The sequence below is a fragment of the Kwoniella dendrophila genome, chromosome 2 (assembly GCF_036810415.1).
Source record: "Kwoniella dendrophila CBS 6074 chromosome 2, complete sequence".
NCBI classification, from domain to species: Eukaryota; Fungi; Basidiomycota; class Tremellomycetes; order Tremellales; family Cryptococcaceae; genus Kwoniella; species Kwoniella dendrophila.
Genome location: NC_089477.1, coordinates 232,351 through 253,280, shown reverse-complemented (window position 1 = coordinate 253,280; position 20,930 = coordinate 232,351). Strand labels below are relative to the sequence as shown.

The following is a 20,930-nucleotide window of genomic DNA, read 5'->3' as shown; positions in this document are numbered from 1 at the left end:
ATGTTTTCTTCCTCACCAAATCATACATCATCATCTTTCCGACCTTTGTTTCCTATACATCCACAATCACCATACAACAACAACAACAGCAACTATTGTGAACCTTCATCGTCAAATATAAATAGATATTCAACATCAAATATGTCACAACACCCATTTACAACATCTTCAGCATCTACTTCAAGGTGTGCAAGTCCATCATCTTCATCTTGGTCTTCACCTACAATGCCTTCATCTCCTTCAATGTCTTACCATTCACGTGAATCAACAAATGAAAGTGTAGAATTTTCAACCCCATCTTCATCTCCGTCGTCATCAAGAAGAAGACACAATAATGGCTTCTGGACTTCGTTGATACATCATGGAAAGAATTTAGCAAGAGAAGTAGATCAGCAAGATGACGAGATGATGCAAGTTGATACTGTCGCAGGTGAGTCTGAGTGGGAAGTTATATGTACTTGAATACCGTGCTAATTCGCCTATATAGACTCTTTCTCATTCACACCGCCACCTTCAAGACCTATATGTTCATTATCAGCTTCTTATCAATGCTCGGAAACTTCAGCATTAATACCACCATCATTTTATCCTGGACAATCGATTCCAGTCGTATTAACATTTGAATTAGATAGATTTTCATCATTACCACATTATTTGAATCCAACTTTATCAATGTCTTTAATTGGTACATTACATTTACCTAATCAACAACCACGAACAATAATTTGTGTTTCAGTATCATTAAGCGAAGGATTATCATTATGGGCTAGAGATGCAAAATCAACTTATTTAAAAAATCCACCAAAACATCCACAAGAATGTTCAATTGATCCTGATTTTGGTCTACCCGGAGGTACATATTCATTACCTTTAACAGTTCAAGTTCCAACTCAACCTAGATTACCTCCATCATTTACAGTTAAATCATCAAGTTTTGCTGTAACTTATGCTTTAACTATAACTTTATCATGTGATGATCCAACTTTTTTGAATACAGGTAAAAGATTAATTTTAGCAGATACTGCAAAACCTTTTGAAATGTTGCCTGAAACTTTACCTACAAGATCACCAAAATATATTCCTCAATCTTTCTACGTTAAATCTGATTTACCAATTATCAAATTCGATACTAAAGAAGACAATAAATCCACGGCAGTAGAAAAAGTACCTTTACCAGTTCTACCTAAACAAAGTTTAAAATGGACTATACATCCATTTTTACCTACAACGACATATTCACCTACATCCGTTATACCTTTCTCGATAATCATTACACCACCTTCATTAGACGAATTCAATCAACCCGAAATACAATTGAATTTGCCTTCAGAATATAAGTTATTGAAACCTGAGAAGTATCAAGTCTTGATTAGATTGGCATTAGTTAGAAGAGAACATTCATCATTATCAAAAATCGAACCTCTAGACTCCCAAGGTAATGGATTAGTTACTGAAGAAGAAATAATCTCAAAATGGGGTATCTTCGAATTATCTAGCAATAATGCAGAGAAATTGAGGATTACAGATATAAATTTACCTTTAATGTTACAAAATGAAAATACATGGAAACATGGTATGTCAACAATGTTAAATGTCGGTCCTTCTTCAAATGGTCAAGAATTAGGTGTAGGTGTATCTTCAACATTTCACTTGAATGTTACTCTAGGTTTTTTATCTATTTCTGGAAGAGGATCAAAGACAATGTCAGATTATTTACCTTCAGCATTTAGCAATACTGATGATTTAGGTCCAATAAATATACCGAAATTGAATGAATTCAGTGAACCTTTGAAACCGGATCATTTGGAATATTTCAATATAATTAAATTCAAAAAATCTTTTTCAAGTAACAGTGGTAATAATAACAATACAATTAAAACTTTACCTTTACCAATTGTAATTGGATCTGTTTCTGAACCAAGAGATGCTTTACATAATATTAGATGGTCAGATTTACATTTAACAAGAAATCAACAAACTGGTATTGAAGTTGGTAGAATGATTCATGGTGAATCACTATCTTCAGAAAATGGTTGGTTAGTTCCTCCACCTTCATATAAAGATGCTATCAAATCAGCTCCATATGAATATAAAGTAGAATTATAGTCGGTTAGTCGGTTGGAGAATTCAGTTATTTAACATATATATGATGTACACGGACTTTTGCATCTTTCAGTTGGCATATTCTCTATCATTGCATTTCTGACCGATATTGTAGCTCTTATTCACCCATAGACATATACACATTCATATATTGTAGTTCTCCTTATTTTTGACATTATATGCACCTGTATAAGGTTTCGAAAAGAACCCAAATAAAATCCGATTATCGTGTCTTGACAATACAGGGCATATACTGTACAACCCCCCCCCCCCCCCCCCCCCCCCCCCCCCCCCCCCCCCCCCCCCCCCCCCGCGGACGATGTTGAATAATATTTCAAGATTTCCTGGGCTGGAATTGATGTCCTATATCGAACCAATTTGGCTCATAGCGATTTTTCTGCTCGTTATAAATCTGGTTAGATCTGTCGAGCGAAAAATATCCCAAGAGGTGCGGCATAGTTGGCATAGATGCGTCTTTGACACTGATAGTCTCTGAAGTATTGATACATCGCTCTTCGTCGTTATATAGACCTTTAAGCGCTCTTCGAGCCATCTTGAGATCATCATGATGACTTGCAAAGCAGAACGCGCCCCAAGGGTCCTGTGAAACTACTTGCTTTAATGTGTTTCTAATTCTGACACTGATAAATTCGCAATCGTACTTATCACACAACTCCAAGACCACTTTGGCATTCTCCCATGTATCAATTGTTGGAGTTGGATATTTGTACATAGCATCCAAGAAGTAAGTGAGGTTTTTGGATGAGACGTCAACATCGATTGGTTTGGAACTTGATATGAATGCCGAATCACATAATATATCTCTAAAGACGGAACTAATTGATTATTTTTAAAGCAGTGTCAACCATTTTCAATTCCTCAAAATGGACTCATGAGTGCGAATAGACTTACCTATTTGCTTTTAACATGTAGGAATGAACCTTGAATTCTATATTACCTGCGCTAGCTAAAACCAAATCTGCATCGCAAGCATTATATGCCGATGATATTTGAGGTTTATCATGACCAATCTTAGCCATGGCATTGAGTCGCTTGGTTTTTGGCTTTGGAAGATAAGTTCCTGATGGCATTTTCCAGCAATTTGAGTGATTCTTTTGTATATGGTAAACAAGTACAACGATTATCAATATGATTAGTACCTAGCTAGACATGTGAAATCATTCTGTACAGATGTAACCCTTGTTGCGCAATCCAGACAGTGACGTACCTATATTCGTACTATATTTGAAAGTATCACGAATGATCAATATTTGTTGTTTCGCACCCCGACGCATCTGAACAGTAATTGTCATCCCATGCATGGATGCGTGCATTAATGATATTACTGACTATCGAACCGAGCTATTTAAGTCGCCCAAAATATACTAAATAAACAACATGAGATAACCAATGTCTAAATCTTTGACCAACGAAATCCGCTAAGGAAGATCTGTTCTTGATGCCAATCTCAAGCCCTTGTATTCGACTCTAATGATTCTTCTATTAATCTAATGACCAATTCTGTATTTATGCTTATTTCCCCCTAGAAAAAGAAAGGTAAAACGAGAGTATATCAGTTCTCTGTTCAATCTCTGATTCTTCTACTGCATGTAATCTGGGAGTCGTTTATCGGATACTAACTTTATCTCGCTCAACTCCCTTGGTCGCCCCAGTTTCTCTCCATTCTTCTTCTGTTAACACCTTATTCCCTGATACAGCTATGTATCGATGATTCAAACTTGTAGCTAGCAATTCAAAGTCACCTATGTGTGATTGCAAAGTTTAGCTATACAACTCAAAGATTGGAGATTGGCGATCAAGTTCACTTACGTATAAATCCACCTTCTTCGAAAAGTTCGATTACCAACGAATTTTCTATTGATGGCATCCATAAGGCTGTAAATAATTCATCGCCATGTAAAGATACTATAACCTATTTAGTGAATACAAAATGTAAGTGGTGCAAATAACAATTAATTCAACTGAAAAGCGCATCGATTATCGATAGTAGACCAGCTGAAAAAGAAATAAAACTTACCTGAGCTTTACTCGTTATTTCAACTTGACGTGCTTTGCTCATAGCTGATATTCTAGCTACATGAACTTCAGCTATATTCGTTAAACTCATTAAGCCTTCTACCATAGCATCATGATCTGATTGTTTCATTTTAGGCGATTCTTTCTATGAACCCATGCATATAAGCATCACTCGTTGCACAAAGGACTTTTGCGCGAATACCGATGGTACTCGAAAAAAGGAATAAATCAGACTCACTTGTCTATCAACGTAGACTACAACAGGTAATCCTGTTGATCCGATCTCTGATGACCCATCAACACCCAATGAGCGTATTACATTCGACCGTATAGGTTGCCAGAAAGACTTCGTGGCTGAAGTTGAAGGTATAAGAGCATTCATCTGTAAAGATGATCAGCCATGATCATCATCGTATTAGAGTCTCTAGAAACTCAATAACTCACTTTACCCCATTTACCAACTTCTCCTCCTGAAGAATGCGCGGCCCCTATGTAATGACAAGAGAACTTAGGTTTATCGCTGCCTTGTTGATCTATTTTTTCCATATTGCTGAGAAGCTGAGAATTGAGAAGAATGACTCACATCGATCGACGATAACCACTTTTTCCAATAATATAGGTAGTCCAGCTGTATTCCTATCATCCCAACCATTTTTGTCTTCCACGGTTGCGGAAGGGAGAGCATGTGCAAGGAACCAGGCATCTATTATTGATATTCGAACAATCGATCAGTATATTGATACTAGGATAGCGGTGAAATCGGGAACTGGTTAGGTATAAACTACAAATCTGTATTGACTCACTTTCTCCTCTATCATCTCTCCAACTTGGTTCAGATCCACAACGAGGAAACCATATACGTTTCGGTATCGATAGATCTTGATCTACTGCTAAAGTAGAAGCTAAGATCCGAGTAGCTCCTAAAAAAGCTTCAAGTACGAAATGTCTAGGTAATGTTGGTTGATGTGAGTTTGAGTTAACGGAAGCGAAAAGTTAAAAAGCAAGATTATGAGAATGACATTATACATACCTGAAATATACTAAGGAAAAAGGAAGGAATTAGCTTTCCACGAATTTACGATGAGAACCGAGTTATTTTAAGCTATCTCACTTAAATATCCATCAGGTCCAGGTGGATCATTGAAAATGTACTGGCAATTCAATATGAAATATAATATAGATCAGTTTCGATTGAGGTTGAGATTTTATGAAACAACCGAATTATATTTATCATTATATTATATTGAAAATGGGAAAACTCACAGTAACTCCACCTAATTTATATCCTTTTTTCCCAATTTCTTCTCTACCAACATTTTGATCAACCAATTTCCATCTATCTTCATCTGCTTGTATACCTCTTTTTTCACTTGATAATATATGTTTAACATTTGGAAATGCTTTTTGTGTTGATATTTGTTCACGTTCATCATCGTCATCATTATTATCATTGTCACGACCACTTGTGAATTTATCTTGTACTGCTATCAGTTGATCATCTGTTGTTGTTGATGATGATGATGATGGTATAACTGAAGTCAAAACTGAATTAACAAGGTATAAGTTTGAAAACACCTGATATCCTGGTACACCTATATAGTTCGCATTCATGTCAAAATGAAATTGTGTCAGTATGAGCATCTCCATGCAGGATTTTGTTTTGAAAGTCTGTGAGAGTGATTGGAAAGAACATCTTAATCAGATCAGGTCAACTCACCTCCTTCATATCTAGTAACCAATAACTCCTTATCTAAATCCACCCAACCATCTTTCCCTCCTCCTGAATCATATTCATCCCTTTCATATTCATTGAGTTTTTTATTATATGCTTGATTTCCTCTGAAAATACCTTTCATACCATTCGGTATTGAAGGTATTGACCATTTATTTACTCTTTGATCATTTGTACTTTTAGATGAAGAACTATCGCTGGACCTTGATTGGGTATTATCATGATGTGTAGTCTCATTGATAGAAGACGATATTATGTATAGTACTAATCCCGATACCAATATAAATCCAATCCTTAGTAGTAACCGTTTCGTTAAGAATGGCATGTTGGAAATCAGGTGGGTAAAGAGTAGAACGAGTTCAGTTGATACTATATCATGCTTTCTTCTGTCTTTTATTGGAGTGATAGCTTTTGACTCCCTGTGGTTGAATATGGATAGTAGAAGTGAGGCTGAATATGAACTAAAGAATCGGTATTTTGTTCAACGATGCACTATGCAATTTCATGAGATAGGAGAATTAGATGATGAATAACGCGAGACAAACCGGGGATGATTCCAAAGAAACGCGTACTTCCCATAACTTAAGAGTTTCATTGCAGACAATCGTTATGGAATTATGTACTTGATTGGGTTGCTGACTTGGCAAGGTATAATTGTTTCAAAGGTGAAGCGTAGTCACGTAGTCTATGAGATATATATGCATATAATAAAAAACGTTTTGCTTTCCTACTATCTATAATGAAGAAAGCCCCATCATCATTCGACGAATCCTTTCAAAGGAAGAAAGATAATTTAATCATCACCTTTTTCTAATCTAACAGCAGCTCTCTTTTTAACTTGATCTAAATCAGTTTTATGTCCTACAAGAGTTCTTATATCTGAAATTTTATATTTAATCATTGTTGGTCTTTCTAATGACATACCCCAACCTAATACTCTAACACCTTTAGGTAATCCCATCGGTTCTAACATTTCTGGTCTGAAAATACCGGACTGAAATTGGCGGAGGATCCGTATATCAGCCACGACTATCTCTTAGACATTATGATCTACACCGATAAGTGTGTATTCGAATCAAATACTCACGTTAGCAATTTCAATCCATTTACCTAATCCTTCATGCCATGAGAAAACTTCCATACTTGGCTAAAAGAGGTAATGCAAAAAGGACATAGTCAGCATATTACATGAAAACATTGAACGGCAACTTGCCTCAGTGTATGGGTTATAAGCAGGTTTGAATCGCAATTTATGGTTACCAGTCTTGGCGAAGAATTCTTGCATGAAAGCTATAAGATAAATGTAATAAGTATGTTTCCCATAAACAGGTAAAATTCCTATCAAACTCACTGATCAAGTTACCCAAAGTAATGTTATAATCAGCTACTACACCTTCAACTTGATGGAACTCTGCTAAATGAGTTGCATCGGCAGTTTCGTTTCTACAATAGATCCATTCACAATTAGCTCTATTCCATCTTACCTCAACATTCTTTGTTTCAGTAACAATACTTTCACATTAACTTACCTGAATACTCTATCAATACTATACATTTTAGCAGGTTTGAAACCACCTTTTTGATTTGCTAATTCATATAGCATTGCAGTTGAAACTGCTGTTGTATGTGTTCTTAAAACTAACTTTTCACTTTCTTCTCTTGAAAAAGGTGCTCTATATCCGATAGATCCATATCCACCTTGTTCATGAACTTTTCTTATTCTTTCATAATATTCAGGTTCAGGTTCAAGCGACTTTGCAGGGCCTATTAAAAATAACAATAAAGAATTTTAGCTCTACATTATCCTACCTCTACCAGTGGAAAAGGTTGGATATATTGGTATTAAAACCCACTTTTAACATAAAAAGTATCCTGCATTTCTCTTGCAGGATGTTGTTGAGGTACAAACATAGCATCAAAATTCCAGAAACAAGATTCGACAAATCGGTTAGTAGGCATTTCAGTGAATCTAAAAAAACATCAAATCAACATTACAGATCACTAAAACTGTCCCAAGCGTAAATAATACGGACTTACCCCATATCAAAGAAGATATTTCTGAATTCTTCTCTAACTTTTAATAATGGATGTAAAGCGCCACCATCTGTAGGTTGACCAGCAGCGGCGAAGTTATATTGTTTGAATGACGATTCTTTCCATGCGCCACTGTTTGAGAAGCATTATATAAATTAGCATGAGGATATCGGTTCTTATAACATACGGATATACAAGATATACTTACGAATTTAACATTTCAACAGTTAAATCAGTTTCTAACCGTTTGACTTCAGTAGAGAAATTGGATGCTTTTGAGATGGAGTAGTGAATATGTTTTCTACGACGTTACAGCAATTATATAAGCTTCGCTTAAAACTTCTTATTACCTTTTTTCGGCAAATATATTTGGAGATTTACTCACTTAGGTTGGATTAATTTTCTCTTTTGTAATTCTTTTGTTATACTTTCTCCTTTTGAATGATCACCTTTTTCACTAATTTCACGAAGCTGTACAGCAGTTTCATCGACTGGTGCTTCGACCTGTAAAATGGAAAAAAAATAACGATACGAAATATATTTAGTAAATTTTTGGTTGAAAGATTGTGATAATGTAAATCAACAGATAATTCAAATCACACTCACGGCTCTAACGAAACCTGAACCTTCTCTCGCTATCCATTTATTTTTAAAAGCTCTTTGTTGCCCTACTTTAGCTACATCTGCTCCGACTGCTTTCTAAAGAAAGGGCGATACAAGATACATAATAACATAGTCAGTGTAGGGGTTCGAAAACAATTGTCCTTGCGACAAGGTTTAAAAAGAAACGACAATACTCACTTGTAAATCCTGGGCAGAAATAGGTTCACCTTGACCTTTTACAGGAACTACTTCCCATACTCTAATTTCATGTGAACCTTTTTCAGTTATTAATTTACCTTCTTCAGTTAATGTAAATGATGTTGTTGTAATTTGTTTATATTCTACCATCTAGAGATGTACGGCAAAAAAAATAAATCAGAATTAGTATTTCTGCTCTAGGTATATTCGATTAAACTATTATTCGAGCTGTATGCAGATTATTATAATCCTTTTTGCTTTTCATATCTTTTTTCCCACTTCATAAGTCAAATTCCAAGTTGATTTATAGCTTAAATGTAATATTTCATACTTAATTCCATCATATACCCTTCCTTCCAATAGATCAAACTGTCAAAATTATCATTAAACTCACCTCTTTACTTTGTAAACTATCCAAAACACCTCTTATAACATTTTGATCTTCAGGTGAATTTAATGATTTACCATTATATGATAATTCTCTTGAATCTGGAATTGAACCTTCCTTAGAAAGTGTTTGAAGGATTAAGGATTGGATTTGATCGACTGAAGATGAGGAAGACATTTTTGACGAAAATACCAAGCAAGAAATGATTGATTTCTCAATTTCAGCCATACAGTAGTACTTGTTATGAAGATTCTCTCAATTAGAGTCGTGAAGTCTTTATAAGATGATCTTCACTGGCTGTTAAACAACTGTCCAAACTATCTAAGCTCAATAAATTATGCTTTTATCCAAATTCAACATATTTCGAGTTAATACATTGACATTTATCTACAACAAATCCCAAAAAGCTCGGTTCCCGCCGACTGGGTATATATAGTTAGGCATGTGACGGTGGGAGAGAGCACTTCTTGCGCGCCTATATAACTTGAATAACTATTCTACATCATCGTAGTGGTAACTTGTAATTACTACATACTGCTCGCAAGGAAAGTGTTCGAAACGAAGAACCGTGTCATTGATCATCATACATATTATACAAACAACAGAGTTATCGAAAAAAGGTGCTCTATATCACAAATCCCTTATCATTCTTCGTATTAATTAGGCATTACCAACCATGATTATTCCCTGAGAATGAATTTTGAGTTGGATTTGGTTGAATATAACCTTGATTATTTATAGGTGGTTGAGGGGACATATAAGATTGTTGATCATATGCTAATCCACTATGTCCACTACCATTTGAATGTCTTGAGTAATTATGATCACCATATGGCGATACCCTACCGCTAGGAGGTCCGAATCTCTGTAAATCAGATTGTGATCTTGAAGGTGGGAAAGAAGGTTGATGTTGTTGTTGGTGCACCAATAGATCTGAATTTGATCTTGATATCGAAATTGCTGGTGAATATGGTCTACCATTATTCATACTACTGATACCATTAGAATTGGTATGTTGTATAGGTGGTGGATATGATATACCTAATGGTGCTGCATTACCTATAAGATTGGTTGAACTATAAATCAAAAGGGATATAAAATCAGCTGTTATCCAATAATCCGAATACGAAACCAGTATAGTGGTAGCTTACCTTCCGTAATCATCGCCACCATATAGACCACCAGGTGGAGGATAATCATATCTATTATCATTTAAACCAGAAATATCTAAACCACCTCTTTCAGCTTTTCTTCTAGCTTTTTCATTTGACAAATCATCATCATCTAATGAAATTTGAGGTAAAGTAGGTTGTGGCATTGCGCTACCTAAAATTTCACCTTTTGAATTTTTCAATCCACCTTGTGCCATTTTCTTTTCTAATGCTGCATTACGTGCAATTCTTTGTCTTTGTTTCTTTTTGATCAATTCAGATATTCGTTTATCTACTTTATGACATACGTATTCCTATTCAATCGAATCTTTATCAATTTAACTCAATCAAGCGTAATAATAGGAAATGGTTGTTGAGACTCACCTTCAAATTACCTTGAATATAACATAAAAGCGGTACATAAAATACAGCTGCTACGATAAGCAATAATAGAGAACCAGCAAAAATCAAAACGGTTGCAATCATGGAAAATAACAACATCGCAGTGACAGCTGAATTATCCCAATAAGCAGGTATATTGGATGTCTGAAAACCATAAGCGTAAGCAAAAGAATATAGGACTAAAGCATTGATTGATTGACGAGGTCCATCTGCAAGTAAAAGTCGTTTCCAACCTATTCATTGACATCTAAATTAGCCAAAAATCTTTTGTATGGGAGACATTTTTCGGCTTACCCTTGAAAGTGAAGAAAACGAAGAAAGCAAAATCATCTTTCTTTTTTGTCGAACCTTCGATATGACAGAACAAGCAGAAATTGTCATATGATCGAAAAGAATAGTAGTCGTTCGCCATCAAGTTGGTAAATGCATATGAGATATCACGTGAATCGATAACTTGTTTAGCTTTCCATGTTTCGTAAGCGAGCTACAAATTAGCAAGGAACAAATTAGCGATATCCTCACCAATTTGCATTGACTGTGAATTGGAATCTGACCAGTGTTTTGCACACTCACCAACAAGAATGAAAATATAATACAGCCGACAAAAACCCATTTAGCAATTTTGAATTGAACGTCAATTGCGCAATTGTCACCACATTTCTGACCAATAGAGTTTGTCCACTGAATTGGCATCAAATCGAGATCATCAGCTTTTTTCCAAACCACACAATATATCATTCATATATCATATATCAGTCGATAAAAGTGAGAGATTTCCAAAACTTACATGATCTGAAACAATCATAGTAGATGCAGTGAAGATATCTAAACCGTATACCGCTATGGATTTGAGCAAGAAAACATATTTGAATATATATCTGGGATAGTAAAGTTACCGTAATCAGTCTCAGGTTAAGATACACAAACAAGACTTGAACATAGCCAGATAATCCGACTTACTTGATTCTGGTCCATATATCAGTCTTATGAAATTCCCTAACATTCACAAAATCAAACTATAATAGTACAACATAATAGTTCACAATGAGAAGTCAAGAATCAGTTGTCCATTCCATCGCAATTAAATAGATTGAAGGATGATACACGTTCGAAGAGTTGATGTTAGGTTGACCTCTAGAAGAAGCAAAAACTCACTTTGTGATCAGGAACAGCCTCTCTTTTCCAATCTGCTTCACAGCAGCACATTCTGAAGATGACAGTTTTCTATATTATGATTTGGTTGCTAAGTTATGGTGATTAGGAGGTAGAGTCAGTTACTAACCCTTCCTCCGTATAAAGAGTGTATGAAGAGGAGTTTCTCTCGACCAGCGAGATTTTTGTGAATTTCAATGTTCCCGTGTCCAAGCAAAATAATCTGATGATTTGCCAAATTTCTAGCCAAGAGTTGAAATTTCAACCTGGTCTTTAGAAAGCTTGAACAGATGTAGTCGATTGTATAATAGAGTAGGTTGACAGATTAAAATACAATTGACGAGCTTTGATTTCCTTGAATTTATGGTTGTAAAGGGAGTGTAATTTGATATTATATCAAAGGATCCTTTCTTTTCTCTTTCGAGGTTGATGGGATTGATGATAAATGAAGGTTAACTATTTTCCTTATTTTTTGGTTTAACAGATTTTGACCTTTTCTGATGATTTGATTGTTTTTTGTTGCTAAAGCTTTTATCGTACAAGTTTTAGGTGTTTTCGTTTAACTAAATAACCAATACTGCACAGTAAGTAAAGACTTGTTTCCGCAACTTTCCGGTATACTATGGTATTGAATAACTTACATATATGTATATGTATAATAAGACTTCAAGCCGTTCAACAGCTTCTTTCTAACGAGTAAAATCTAATAACCAGGAAAAGTCTAATCTTCTACCAGAGAAGCCAAAGTGATTTGAGTGTAGAGAAAGGCGATGTCAAGAAGGAAGGGCTGGATCCAAGCGTCAATACTTGAATTTTGCCTTTAAATCTCACTTGTATGGTGTAAAAGTGTCGTTCCGGATTAAAGGAGTGTAATTATAGCTGTTAATGAATGTGGTGTATGAGGTTTGTATATGACAAATTGTAAGTTGTATTGAAGAGAAAAAATCGAAGATATAATGTATTTCTTGATGTAGTATCGATTGCAGCCTTTCAACAAACTTGCTCAAACACTCAAACGGTAAAAGTAAAATGCGAAGCTCACTTTTGTCTAGACTCTGTGTGACTACTTTTATCATTGTTTTGTTTTTCAGGGTAACAGGGTGAAGTATTACGTATGATTAGAATACACGCGTTAAAGTACCTGACATGTCACAAAAGATGAAACAAGTCCAATCAACTCATCCAATCATCCAATGCTACAGTAATCTTAAGTGGCGCGTTTTAGTTTTGATTTTTAGGGTCAAGGTGAGGGTTTTGAATGATCGACACCTATCCGAGTATCTTCTTAAGAGGGATCTCGTCTATCTGATTGATGGGAATGGAAATGGGAATGGGAATGAGAATGAACCATTTGAGAATGAGGGTGATGACATAGACCACATACTTGCTTCTATACATATACATAGATGCAGGAATACAAAGAGGATCTTGAATACATTTACTTCATGTAGTACAAGTATGATCAGATTGTTATATACCGAATACCTCTATTCCAATTATAGCTTCTTTACCATTCTTATCATGTATACTTAACGCAGGTATCAATGTGTAATTGCGATTGATTTTCGATAACAGTCCTTTTATTACTAAATAGGACAAATCAGCAAACCATAATGTCAGCATAAGGTGCATCCCATCCAACAATTTATATATACCTTCAACTCACACTTATGATCATCGATATTAGGTAAATGATATATCCTCAACGTTATCGCTTTTTCAATCAATCTTGTTGTTGTGGTATTGGTCAAGATAGACGAAATACTTCCCAAGTCTAATAGTCATAAAAAAGAACATTATAAGTGTTAATCAAAACGTCAAAGCAGAATAGGAATACTTCTTATACTGTATCACGCTTTTGAACGTGAAAACTTACCTGATGAAAATATAATCCCTCTTGAACCTTGATTTTTACCTGAATTCAGATACGTTTCATACCATATTCCAGTATCTTGTCCAGATGAGTATGTTGCTTCCAAATCATCATCATCATCATCATCATCATCATCATCATCATCATCGTCTTCATCGTCATTGCTATCTATAGAATTTTCTGTAGATGAAGCAGATGATGAGGATAATGGGTTTATACCTCTTCTTCCCGTATGATAATTTACTTGATATTCAACTAAAGCAGATTTAGGTAATTCTTTAGCTTGAACGAAAATTACTGGTATTTTGGAATTTTCCTGGTTCTAACCAATTGGCAAATGGTAGATTAGAATTGATCAACAAACAAAACTACGATAAATAAAGGATGAGGAATTTAGGGGAACATACTTTCTCAACCCATATATTCCAAGCTTTCCTAGCAATCTCAATACCTTCACTATTACATTTTGAACGTATTGATGTTGAGGCCGAATCAGGTTTAGCCCACCAAGCTACACAACTTTCAATCCAACCTTTCCATCCACCACCTGTATAATTCTTACTTCTTAGCACATCAATTATTCTATTGACATGTTGTAGTGCTAATATAGCTTGATGTGGATAAGGTGATTTGTTGTTATCAGAAGGATATAAAGGTAAAGTCAAAGATGATGGTAAAAGTGGTATTTGTCCTGCTAAATGTAATCTTTGATTCACCTATAATTTCACATATGAGCATATAGTCAGTTACAGAATTAGATCATCCTTTTCTAGGGATGCGATATGCATAGGCAATTGAATTAACTTACCATAACAGCTTGACTATATGGACCAATATTAGCAGGAGCCCAATAACTTAAACTTTGAACGTGTAGAGCATTTCTATCACCAATCAATTTTTGTGTATTTACAATAGGTGTATCATCGAAACCAATAATTTCAATTCTTACTCTACTAGATTGTAAAGGTACAGCTACGGTTGCTCTTGAGGGTGGTGATATACCAAAGTAAGTTTTATATGTTGCGTTGGCAGGTAAGAAAAGTGACATTGATGAGAGGAGTAAAGTTATATGTGTTGAATGAAGAGGTAATGATAGATCATGTGATTCGAGTTTTTCTACGGACAAATATGGGTGAAACGGATTAATCGACTACTCTAAGGCTTAGATACTTAGTATGAGTAAAGATATGAGAACTTACTGGAGACAGCATCAAAACACCCTTTAAGCTCTTGACCTACATCTTCATTTTCTTTGCTCATTCCATCAACGCTAATAGCAAACCATCTTCCTTTTCTCTCGAACTTGATATTCTGTTCATCCGTCTGCTGTAATTCTATTTGTTCTGGATCCAATATGTCCGCGGAAAGCATCTTTGCATCATGCTGATGAATATCCATCTTATCGATATTAGGTAAATCTACGAGCTGGTCCCGTAACTCTTCAAATAATTCTAAACTATCTTCATCTAAACCTTCTTTACCTATTGCATCTTGATCTAAAGATAACATATCTCTTAATTGTTTTGTATTAGGTTTTATCCAATCTTGTTTTGGTTCTGATAATTCAGCTTTTTCAATTTTTAAATATGCAACAGGATAAGGTTCAGGATCAGTTATAATTGTTTTTGTTTTTATTAAATTTAATTTTTTTGAAAATAATGGTGTAGATAATGTTAAAGTTTCATATTCACCACCTTCACCTGCTGGATGTGATCCATATGTTGATTCCTATATCAATAGCAATATCAATATCAATAACAACAAGATAATTTATTAAGGTATTTGTGGTTTTATAAAGTGAAGTGAAGTGAAGTGAAGTGAAGTGAAGTGAAGTGAATTGAAGTGTAGTGAAGTGAAAAAAAGTGATAAACTTACTAATTTAGTTAATAGAGGCATAATTTGATTTAATTGTTTACCAACAATATTTGTATTTAATCCAACACCTGCAACTTTCATTAAAACAATTTCCATATTACATTCTAACATTTTATATAATAAAGGTAATTGTTTTGATTGCCATAAATAAGCTAAAGAAATTAAATTTAATCTTGAACAAACATGTTCTATACGTAACCTTTGATATGTTGATAAAATAGCTCCTGATGATAATGCTGTTGCTTCAGGGTGTGATTTCTATGGAAATGAATAAGATTATCAGAATAATCAGTATTAAAATATTTATTATACATATAGTACGGTACAGTAATCTATATTTTAGCATATATCATATTAAAACTCACTAAAACATCTTGTAACAACATAGTCAAGTCTTCAGTCTCATCACCTTCCATACCTGAACCTTGACCGCTCTTTAATCTACTTCCATATTCAGGTCCTTTAGATACTGCTTTACCTTTTATTATTCTAGTATATAAAGGTATATTCATCGATTCAGCTATTAATGGTAATAAATGTGTACCGACAGATTGATATAAATGCGAATCCAATTCATCTGTGGCACAAGAATATCAAAGAATGGTCAGATCTTATATTTATGCTGATTCGTCTGAGAATGGCCATACCAAAACAAGAGGTATATTGAATTTACTTTCGGCAATGATTTTATCACTCACCTATTCCAGGTTCAGGTGTAAGTGTAGCTAAAGCAACAAGTTCATGTCCGTTCGCTATACAATGCATTAAATTGAAACAGCTATCTTTACCACCTGAAACTAAACCAATCACTTTATGTTTAATTCCTGGTAATGATGAAGCGGTTATATCAGTCATGATGAAAGATCGTTTTCTTCTTCCAGCTTTCGCTTTGATCAATAATGCTATCAGCCAAAGTCAAATTTTCTAGAAGCTCTTCAATTTCTTCTTTTGATACTTTGTCTGTTGTACTTGATGATATAAATCTATAACAAGTAAGAAAACCGAAAAATAATAATAACAAAAACAACAGAAATACCTTGATTAAACCATTTTATCGAAATAATAATATATTCGGAGACCCCGTATTCCTCACGTGGTGAAGCGGAGATTGGCCACATCTCCTTGTTTTCGCGCTAATAAAGATCAAGCTGTTCTGAGAAGAATAACCAAAGACACGAATATGTAGCTCATTTACTTTCATTCAAGCAATTACCTTTCATGTTTTACAATTAATCTTGCTCAACTAGATTTTCAACACAGCATCTTCAGACGGGCAAGTATCACGAAACAGATTCCGATTGTAGCAACAAAATAATCAGTCAAGACAATTCGACTTGCTGTTTTGAAGATTCCAACTGGTTTAACATATTTCGATTGGTCTCTTGTCAATGACTTTGTCTTGAGTCAAAATGACAAATACAACATCTACACCAACAAGTTCTGCTCAATGGCATACGATATCACCTCATACAAGACCATTAACATTAACAGTACTTGAATTAACACCTTTAGCATTAACATTATCATTATCACTTACACCAAATGCACCATCATCATTATTACCTTTATCTTCTCATCAACAACATAATTCAACTCAACATTTAGTACATAATAACCATCATACACATGCACATACTCAATCGCCTTTACACAACAAATCATCAAAAAAACGTTCTCAACAACAGCAACAACATAATACTACACCGAGAGGTAAAAGAATCGCAAGTACTGGTGGTGGTGGTGGTTCTGGTATTACGACAGGAGGTGAATTAAGTGAAAATGAAGATCATCAGCAAAATGAAGAAGATTTACCTTCAGATCATTCAGCTTTGATTAGTGGTGACAATCACCAACATCATTATTCATCAACATCATCATTTAAAGATTTATTATCTCACGGTGTAGTAGTTTCAGTTAATGGTCAACCGTGGTCAAGAATTTATGCACATGTTTCAGAAGATGAAGATGATAGTAATAGTAATAGCAATAGTAATGCTGAAGAATTAGAATGGGAAGATGAAGATTTCCCAAGTGGAACAAATTCATCTGTTTTAGTTCATGATGAATCTGGAAGTACAATTGAAGAAGGTTCAATAACTAGACGTAGACCACGTAAACAAAGATTCGGTTCATCAGCTTTATCATCTTTACAAAATTCTGCCTCTTCTAGTAATACAAATAAAGATTTGATCCTGAGTGGTTCTAACAATAACAACAATAACAACAGTACCAGTCAAAATCAAGTGAAAAGAAAAAATGGGAAAGAAAAAATGGATAAAGATAGAGCTGTTGTAGTGGTTTACGGTCTAAGTCCAGGAAAAGAATATGAAGTTGAATTGCGTGTCGTTGGATTATTCAGTCAAGAAGGTGGTGATGGTCTTGGTGAGTATAACTGTATTAAGCTTGTGGTCTATTGAAGGAAAGGATAGCTGACTTATCATAATCCTATAGTATCCACAAGCGTTCTCATTCCACCTTCGCCAACACCTAATTCAGGTCTTCATCCTCGTTCTCGAGCCAATTCTTTGAGATCCCGTTCACGACCAAGATCAAGATCTAATTCACTTACTGGTGGTTCACCAGGTCATCAACCTAATTCATCTCCTCTTGGTGGCCATACTAGATCATCTGATGCTGTAGCAACTTTAGATTCACTTTCATCTGGTGAACGTGGTAGTGGTGGTGTTGGTAATCACGATACTTTATTAGTTCCAGATACTACACCAACAACTATAATACCTACACCAGTTTTAAATGCTGTTGATACACAAACAGCACAATTAAGACATTTAATCGCAACAGCACATGCAGAAAAAGAACATTTACAAAATCAAATTAAAGAATCAAGAAGAACTTCACAAAGACAAGAATCTGCATTAAAAATTGAAATTGAAAATGTTAAAAAATCAATTGAAAAAGCTGGTTCAATGGATTTAAGATCAAAACAAAAATCTTTAGCAACACAAGAACAAGTTAAACAAGGTTGGAATGGTGCAGAATTAGCAGAAAAAGATTATAATGAAATTGAAATGGGTTTAGATACTTTAGAATCAAAATTACAGGCATTAAAAATTGAAATTGATTCAATTGAAAATGATTTTAAATTTTTGAAAGAAAAAGAAGATGATTTTAAAGAAAAAAATAAAAAATCAAAATTTGATCAAGATAAAAAATTAAATGAAATTTTAAATAAATTAGATAAATTAAATAATAAAAAAATTAAAAAATCACAAGAAAATAAAGATTTAGAAATTAAATTAAAAGATATTGAATTAAAAATAAAAGATCAAGATCAACAAAATAAAAATCAAATTGTTGAACAAAATTCAAGAAAATCAAATGCTGCTGCTGCTGCTTCTTATTACGCTGCAGGTTATGGCCAACAACAACAACAAAACAGTAATAATAATGATCATCATGATTATCTACATACACATACCCAAACACATAATCCAAATGGACAAAGAAGTTTATCAGCTCATCCTTCTTTGAATAATTTAAGTGGACATTACGCTGCTGGACCTAACACATTCAGACCAAGAGGTGGTGCTGGTGGTAGCAATCCGCAAGGATATCAACCACGTTTCCCTTCTGCTGGATCATCGAATATACATCATAATAATAGACCAAGTCCAAATAATATACCTTCGCAACCTAGTCCGACACATCCTAATAACTTTTATTCGATACAACATCCTATTCCACCTTCCACAACAACTTCACCAGCATTTAGACCTCCGAAATTAGCCGGTCAAGCTTCTAGATCAACTTCAGGTCCTACACCTTCCTCTTCTACTTCTGGAGGTGGAGGCGGAGGTGTGAATGTAGCTGCATTGCCATTTCATCCAACTAATTTTTCACCGAATAATATCGAACAACATCCTTTATCTATTGAACCTTCTTCTTCCTCTTCTTCTGCAGCACATCATACAACGACATTGATTCCACCACAATTACAACATAGAATATATTTACCTAATATCAGACCTAGACCAACGCCAAATTTTCATCCTCCACCAAGTGTTTTAGCTGAACAAGCACAAAATGCAAATCAAAGTAAATCAAATAATTCTTCAGGCTCCGGTAATTCACCTGCTTTAAGTAATTCACAATCCGTTAATTCCAACCATAATAATGAAATTAGTGGAATCAGATCACCTAATCATTCACCACCTGCTTTCCCACCTTTACCTAATGGATCAAATATCAACAACAACAAACAACAGCAACAACGAAAAAATTCAGATCCACAAGGCGGACCAAGTGGACAAGTTGGACCAAGTTTAGCTTCAATTGTAACCAGAGCAGTATTAAGTCCTACGAGTGCTTTAGTACATAATAACAATAATCAAAGTATTACAACAACGACATCATCAAATTTATCAAGTAGTATAGCTTCTTCAGTTTTGAAAAATCCAAATTCTGCTACACCAAGTAGAAGAGGATCAGCAAATATCGAAGCATCTAGTTCAGTAGGAGGACCTTTAAGGAAAAATTCAATTTCACCACCAAATCATCAACATCAACATCATAAATTTTCATCAGATCAATCGGCAACTTCTTCACCTTGGTTAAATGATTTAACATCCAATCAGAATCATAATCAAATAAGAAGAGAAAATTCACCTACACCACCTATCAACATTAATGTCTCAAATGTTTGGGGTCCACCTACTACTTCTACTCCAAAAGACAGAGAAAGTTCAATCGGTGCGGCTGTTTTAAGGAAACCTTCAAGATCAGGTTCAGGTGAAGCTACACAGTCTAACGAAGTATTATGAGGTGCATATCAGAATGATTTAGTAGATATAGCTGACAAGGAGTATAAGAGGTCTTGTCCGTTAAAGTTATTTAGAAGTCATCGCACAGATGAACCTTATTAGTCGCATCAAGTAGTTGAAGATGTACATGTATATTGTTATTTTGCTTGTGAGAATGAGGATCAAAAATGAGGTCAAACAGCGCAATTCTTACAAGGTCTCTCTCTACCTTATGGACTGACTGTGAACAAGAAGGATTTATGCTCGAGGTGTTTCAGTTTATCCCATTTATCCGATACTTGCGATACTTGCACGCTGCCACGTGGGAGTTTTACGATTTAGACCAGGATTTCAATTTCAAAGCCCCTGTATTTTCGGAACATTTCAATTATTGTTCTTGTTGTTCATGCATGTTGATCGATTTGTTTATGTTAATGTCATTTGGTTATTATCGATGCGCAGTCTCAGTTTTAAACTGTACAGTGTTATGCTGTGTTTTGGACCGCTTACCGCAATCAAACAGCGCAGACATTTAGTGAGATGCTTGGCGATGAGCTTGAACATGCATTTGCTTATTTTTACAGTATCTTCCGAACTATTTCTTATCCTTTGATTTGATTCT

General features: G+C 34.8%; 7 protein-coding genes across 7 annotated transcripts; 2 read left to right on the top strand and 5 right to left on the bottom strand.

The window, feature by feature from the left end:
* Positions 1–2,106, top strand: L201_001524 (uncharacterized protein; the record flags this gene model as incomplete). The annotated part of the gene is made up of 2 exons (XM_066217313.1): positions 1–430; positions 488–2,106. The coding sequence occupies 2 exons, from the start codon at positions 1–3 to the stop codon at positions 2,104–2,106; spliced, it is 2,049 nt and encodes a 682-aa protein (XP_066073410.1).
* A 331-nt stretch (positions 2,107–2,437) lies between these two features.
* Positions 2,438–3,194, bottom strand: L201_001523 (uncharacterized protein; the record flags this gene model as incomplete). Its single annotated transcript, XM_066217312.1, has 2 exons — positions 2,438–2,939; positions 3,016–3,194. 2 exons carry the CDS (start codon positions 3,192–3,194, stop codon positions 2,438–2,440), a joined length of 681 nt encoding a protein of 226 aa, XP_066073409.1.
* A 377-nt stretch (positions 3,195–3,571) lies between these two features.
* On the bottom strand, positions 3,572–6,197 carry L201_001522 (uncharacterized protein; the record flags this gene model as incomplete). Its single annotated transcript, XM_066217311.1, has 12 exons — positions 3,572–3,646; positions 3,745–3,866; positions 3,934–4,036; positions 4,142–4,285; positions 4,379–4,522; positions 4,585–4,628; positions 4,724–4,843; positions 4,944–5,086; positions 5,171–5,180; positions 5,252–5,291; positions 5,404–5,732; positions 5,858–6,197. 12 exons carry the CDS (start codon positions 6,195–6,197, stop codon positions 3,572–3,574), a joined length of 1,614 nt encoding a protein of 537 aa, XP_066073408.1.
* Positions 6,198–6,665: 468 nt separating this feature from the next.
* Positions 6,666–9,272, bottom strand: L201_001521 (phenylalanine-tRNA ligase, alpha subunit; the record flags this gene model as incomplete). Its single annotated transcript, XM_066217310.1, has 12 exons — positions 6,666–6,866; positions 6,960–7,019; positions 7,086–7,162; positions 7,224–7,315; positions 7,402–7,636; positions 7,726–7,841; positions 7,910–8,038; positions 8,115–8,207; positions 8,292–8,410; positions 8,513–8,605; positions 8,708–8,857; positions 9,102–9,272. 12 exons carry the CDS (start codon positions 9,270–9,272, stop codon positions 6,666–6,668), a joined length of 1,536 nt encoding a protein of 511 aa, XP_066073407.1.
* Positions 9,273–9,762: 490 nt separating this feature from the next.
* Positions 9,763–11,854, bottom strand: L201_001520 (uncharacterized protein; the record flags this gene model as incomplete). Its single annotated transcript, XM_066217309.1, has 8 exons — positions 9,763–10,171; positions 10,247–10,560; positions 10,631–10,881; positions 10,943–11,132; positions 11,222–11,329; positions 11,436–11,526; positions 11,609–11,664; positions 11,804–11,854. 8 exons carry the CDS (start codon positions 11,852–11,854, stop codon positions 9,763–9,765), a joined length of 1,470 nt encoding a protein of 489 aa, XP_066073406.1.
* A 1,416-nt stretch (positions 11,855–13,270) lies between these two features.
* L201_001519 (uncharacterized protein) lies at positions 13,271–16,403 on the bottom strand (the record flags this gene model as incomplete). The annotated part of the gene is made up of 9 exons (XM_066217308.1): positions 13,271–13,386; positions 13,467–13,574; positions 13,677–13,995; positions 14,081–14,389; positions 14,482–14,789; positions 14,873–15,401; positions 15,549–15,806; positions 15,914–16,125; positions 16,247–16,403. 9 exons carry the CDS (start codon positions 16,401–16,403, stop codon positions 13,271–13,273), a joined length of 2,316 nt encoding a protein of 771 aa, XP_066073405.1.
* Positions 16,404–16,957: 554 nt separating this feature from the next.
* On the top strand, positions 16,958–20,329 carry L201_001518 (uncharacterized protein; the record flags this gene model as incomplete). The annotated part of the gene is made up of 2 exons (XM_066217307.1): positions 16,958–17,930; positions 18,000–20,329. 2 exons carry the CDS (start codon positions 16,958–16,960, stop codon positions 20,327–20,329), a joined length of 3,303 nt encoding a protein of 1,100 aa, XP_066073404.1.
* Positions 20,330–20,930: the final 601 nt, after the last annotated feature.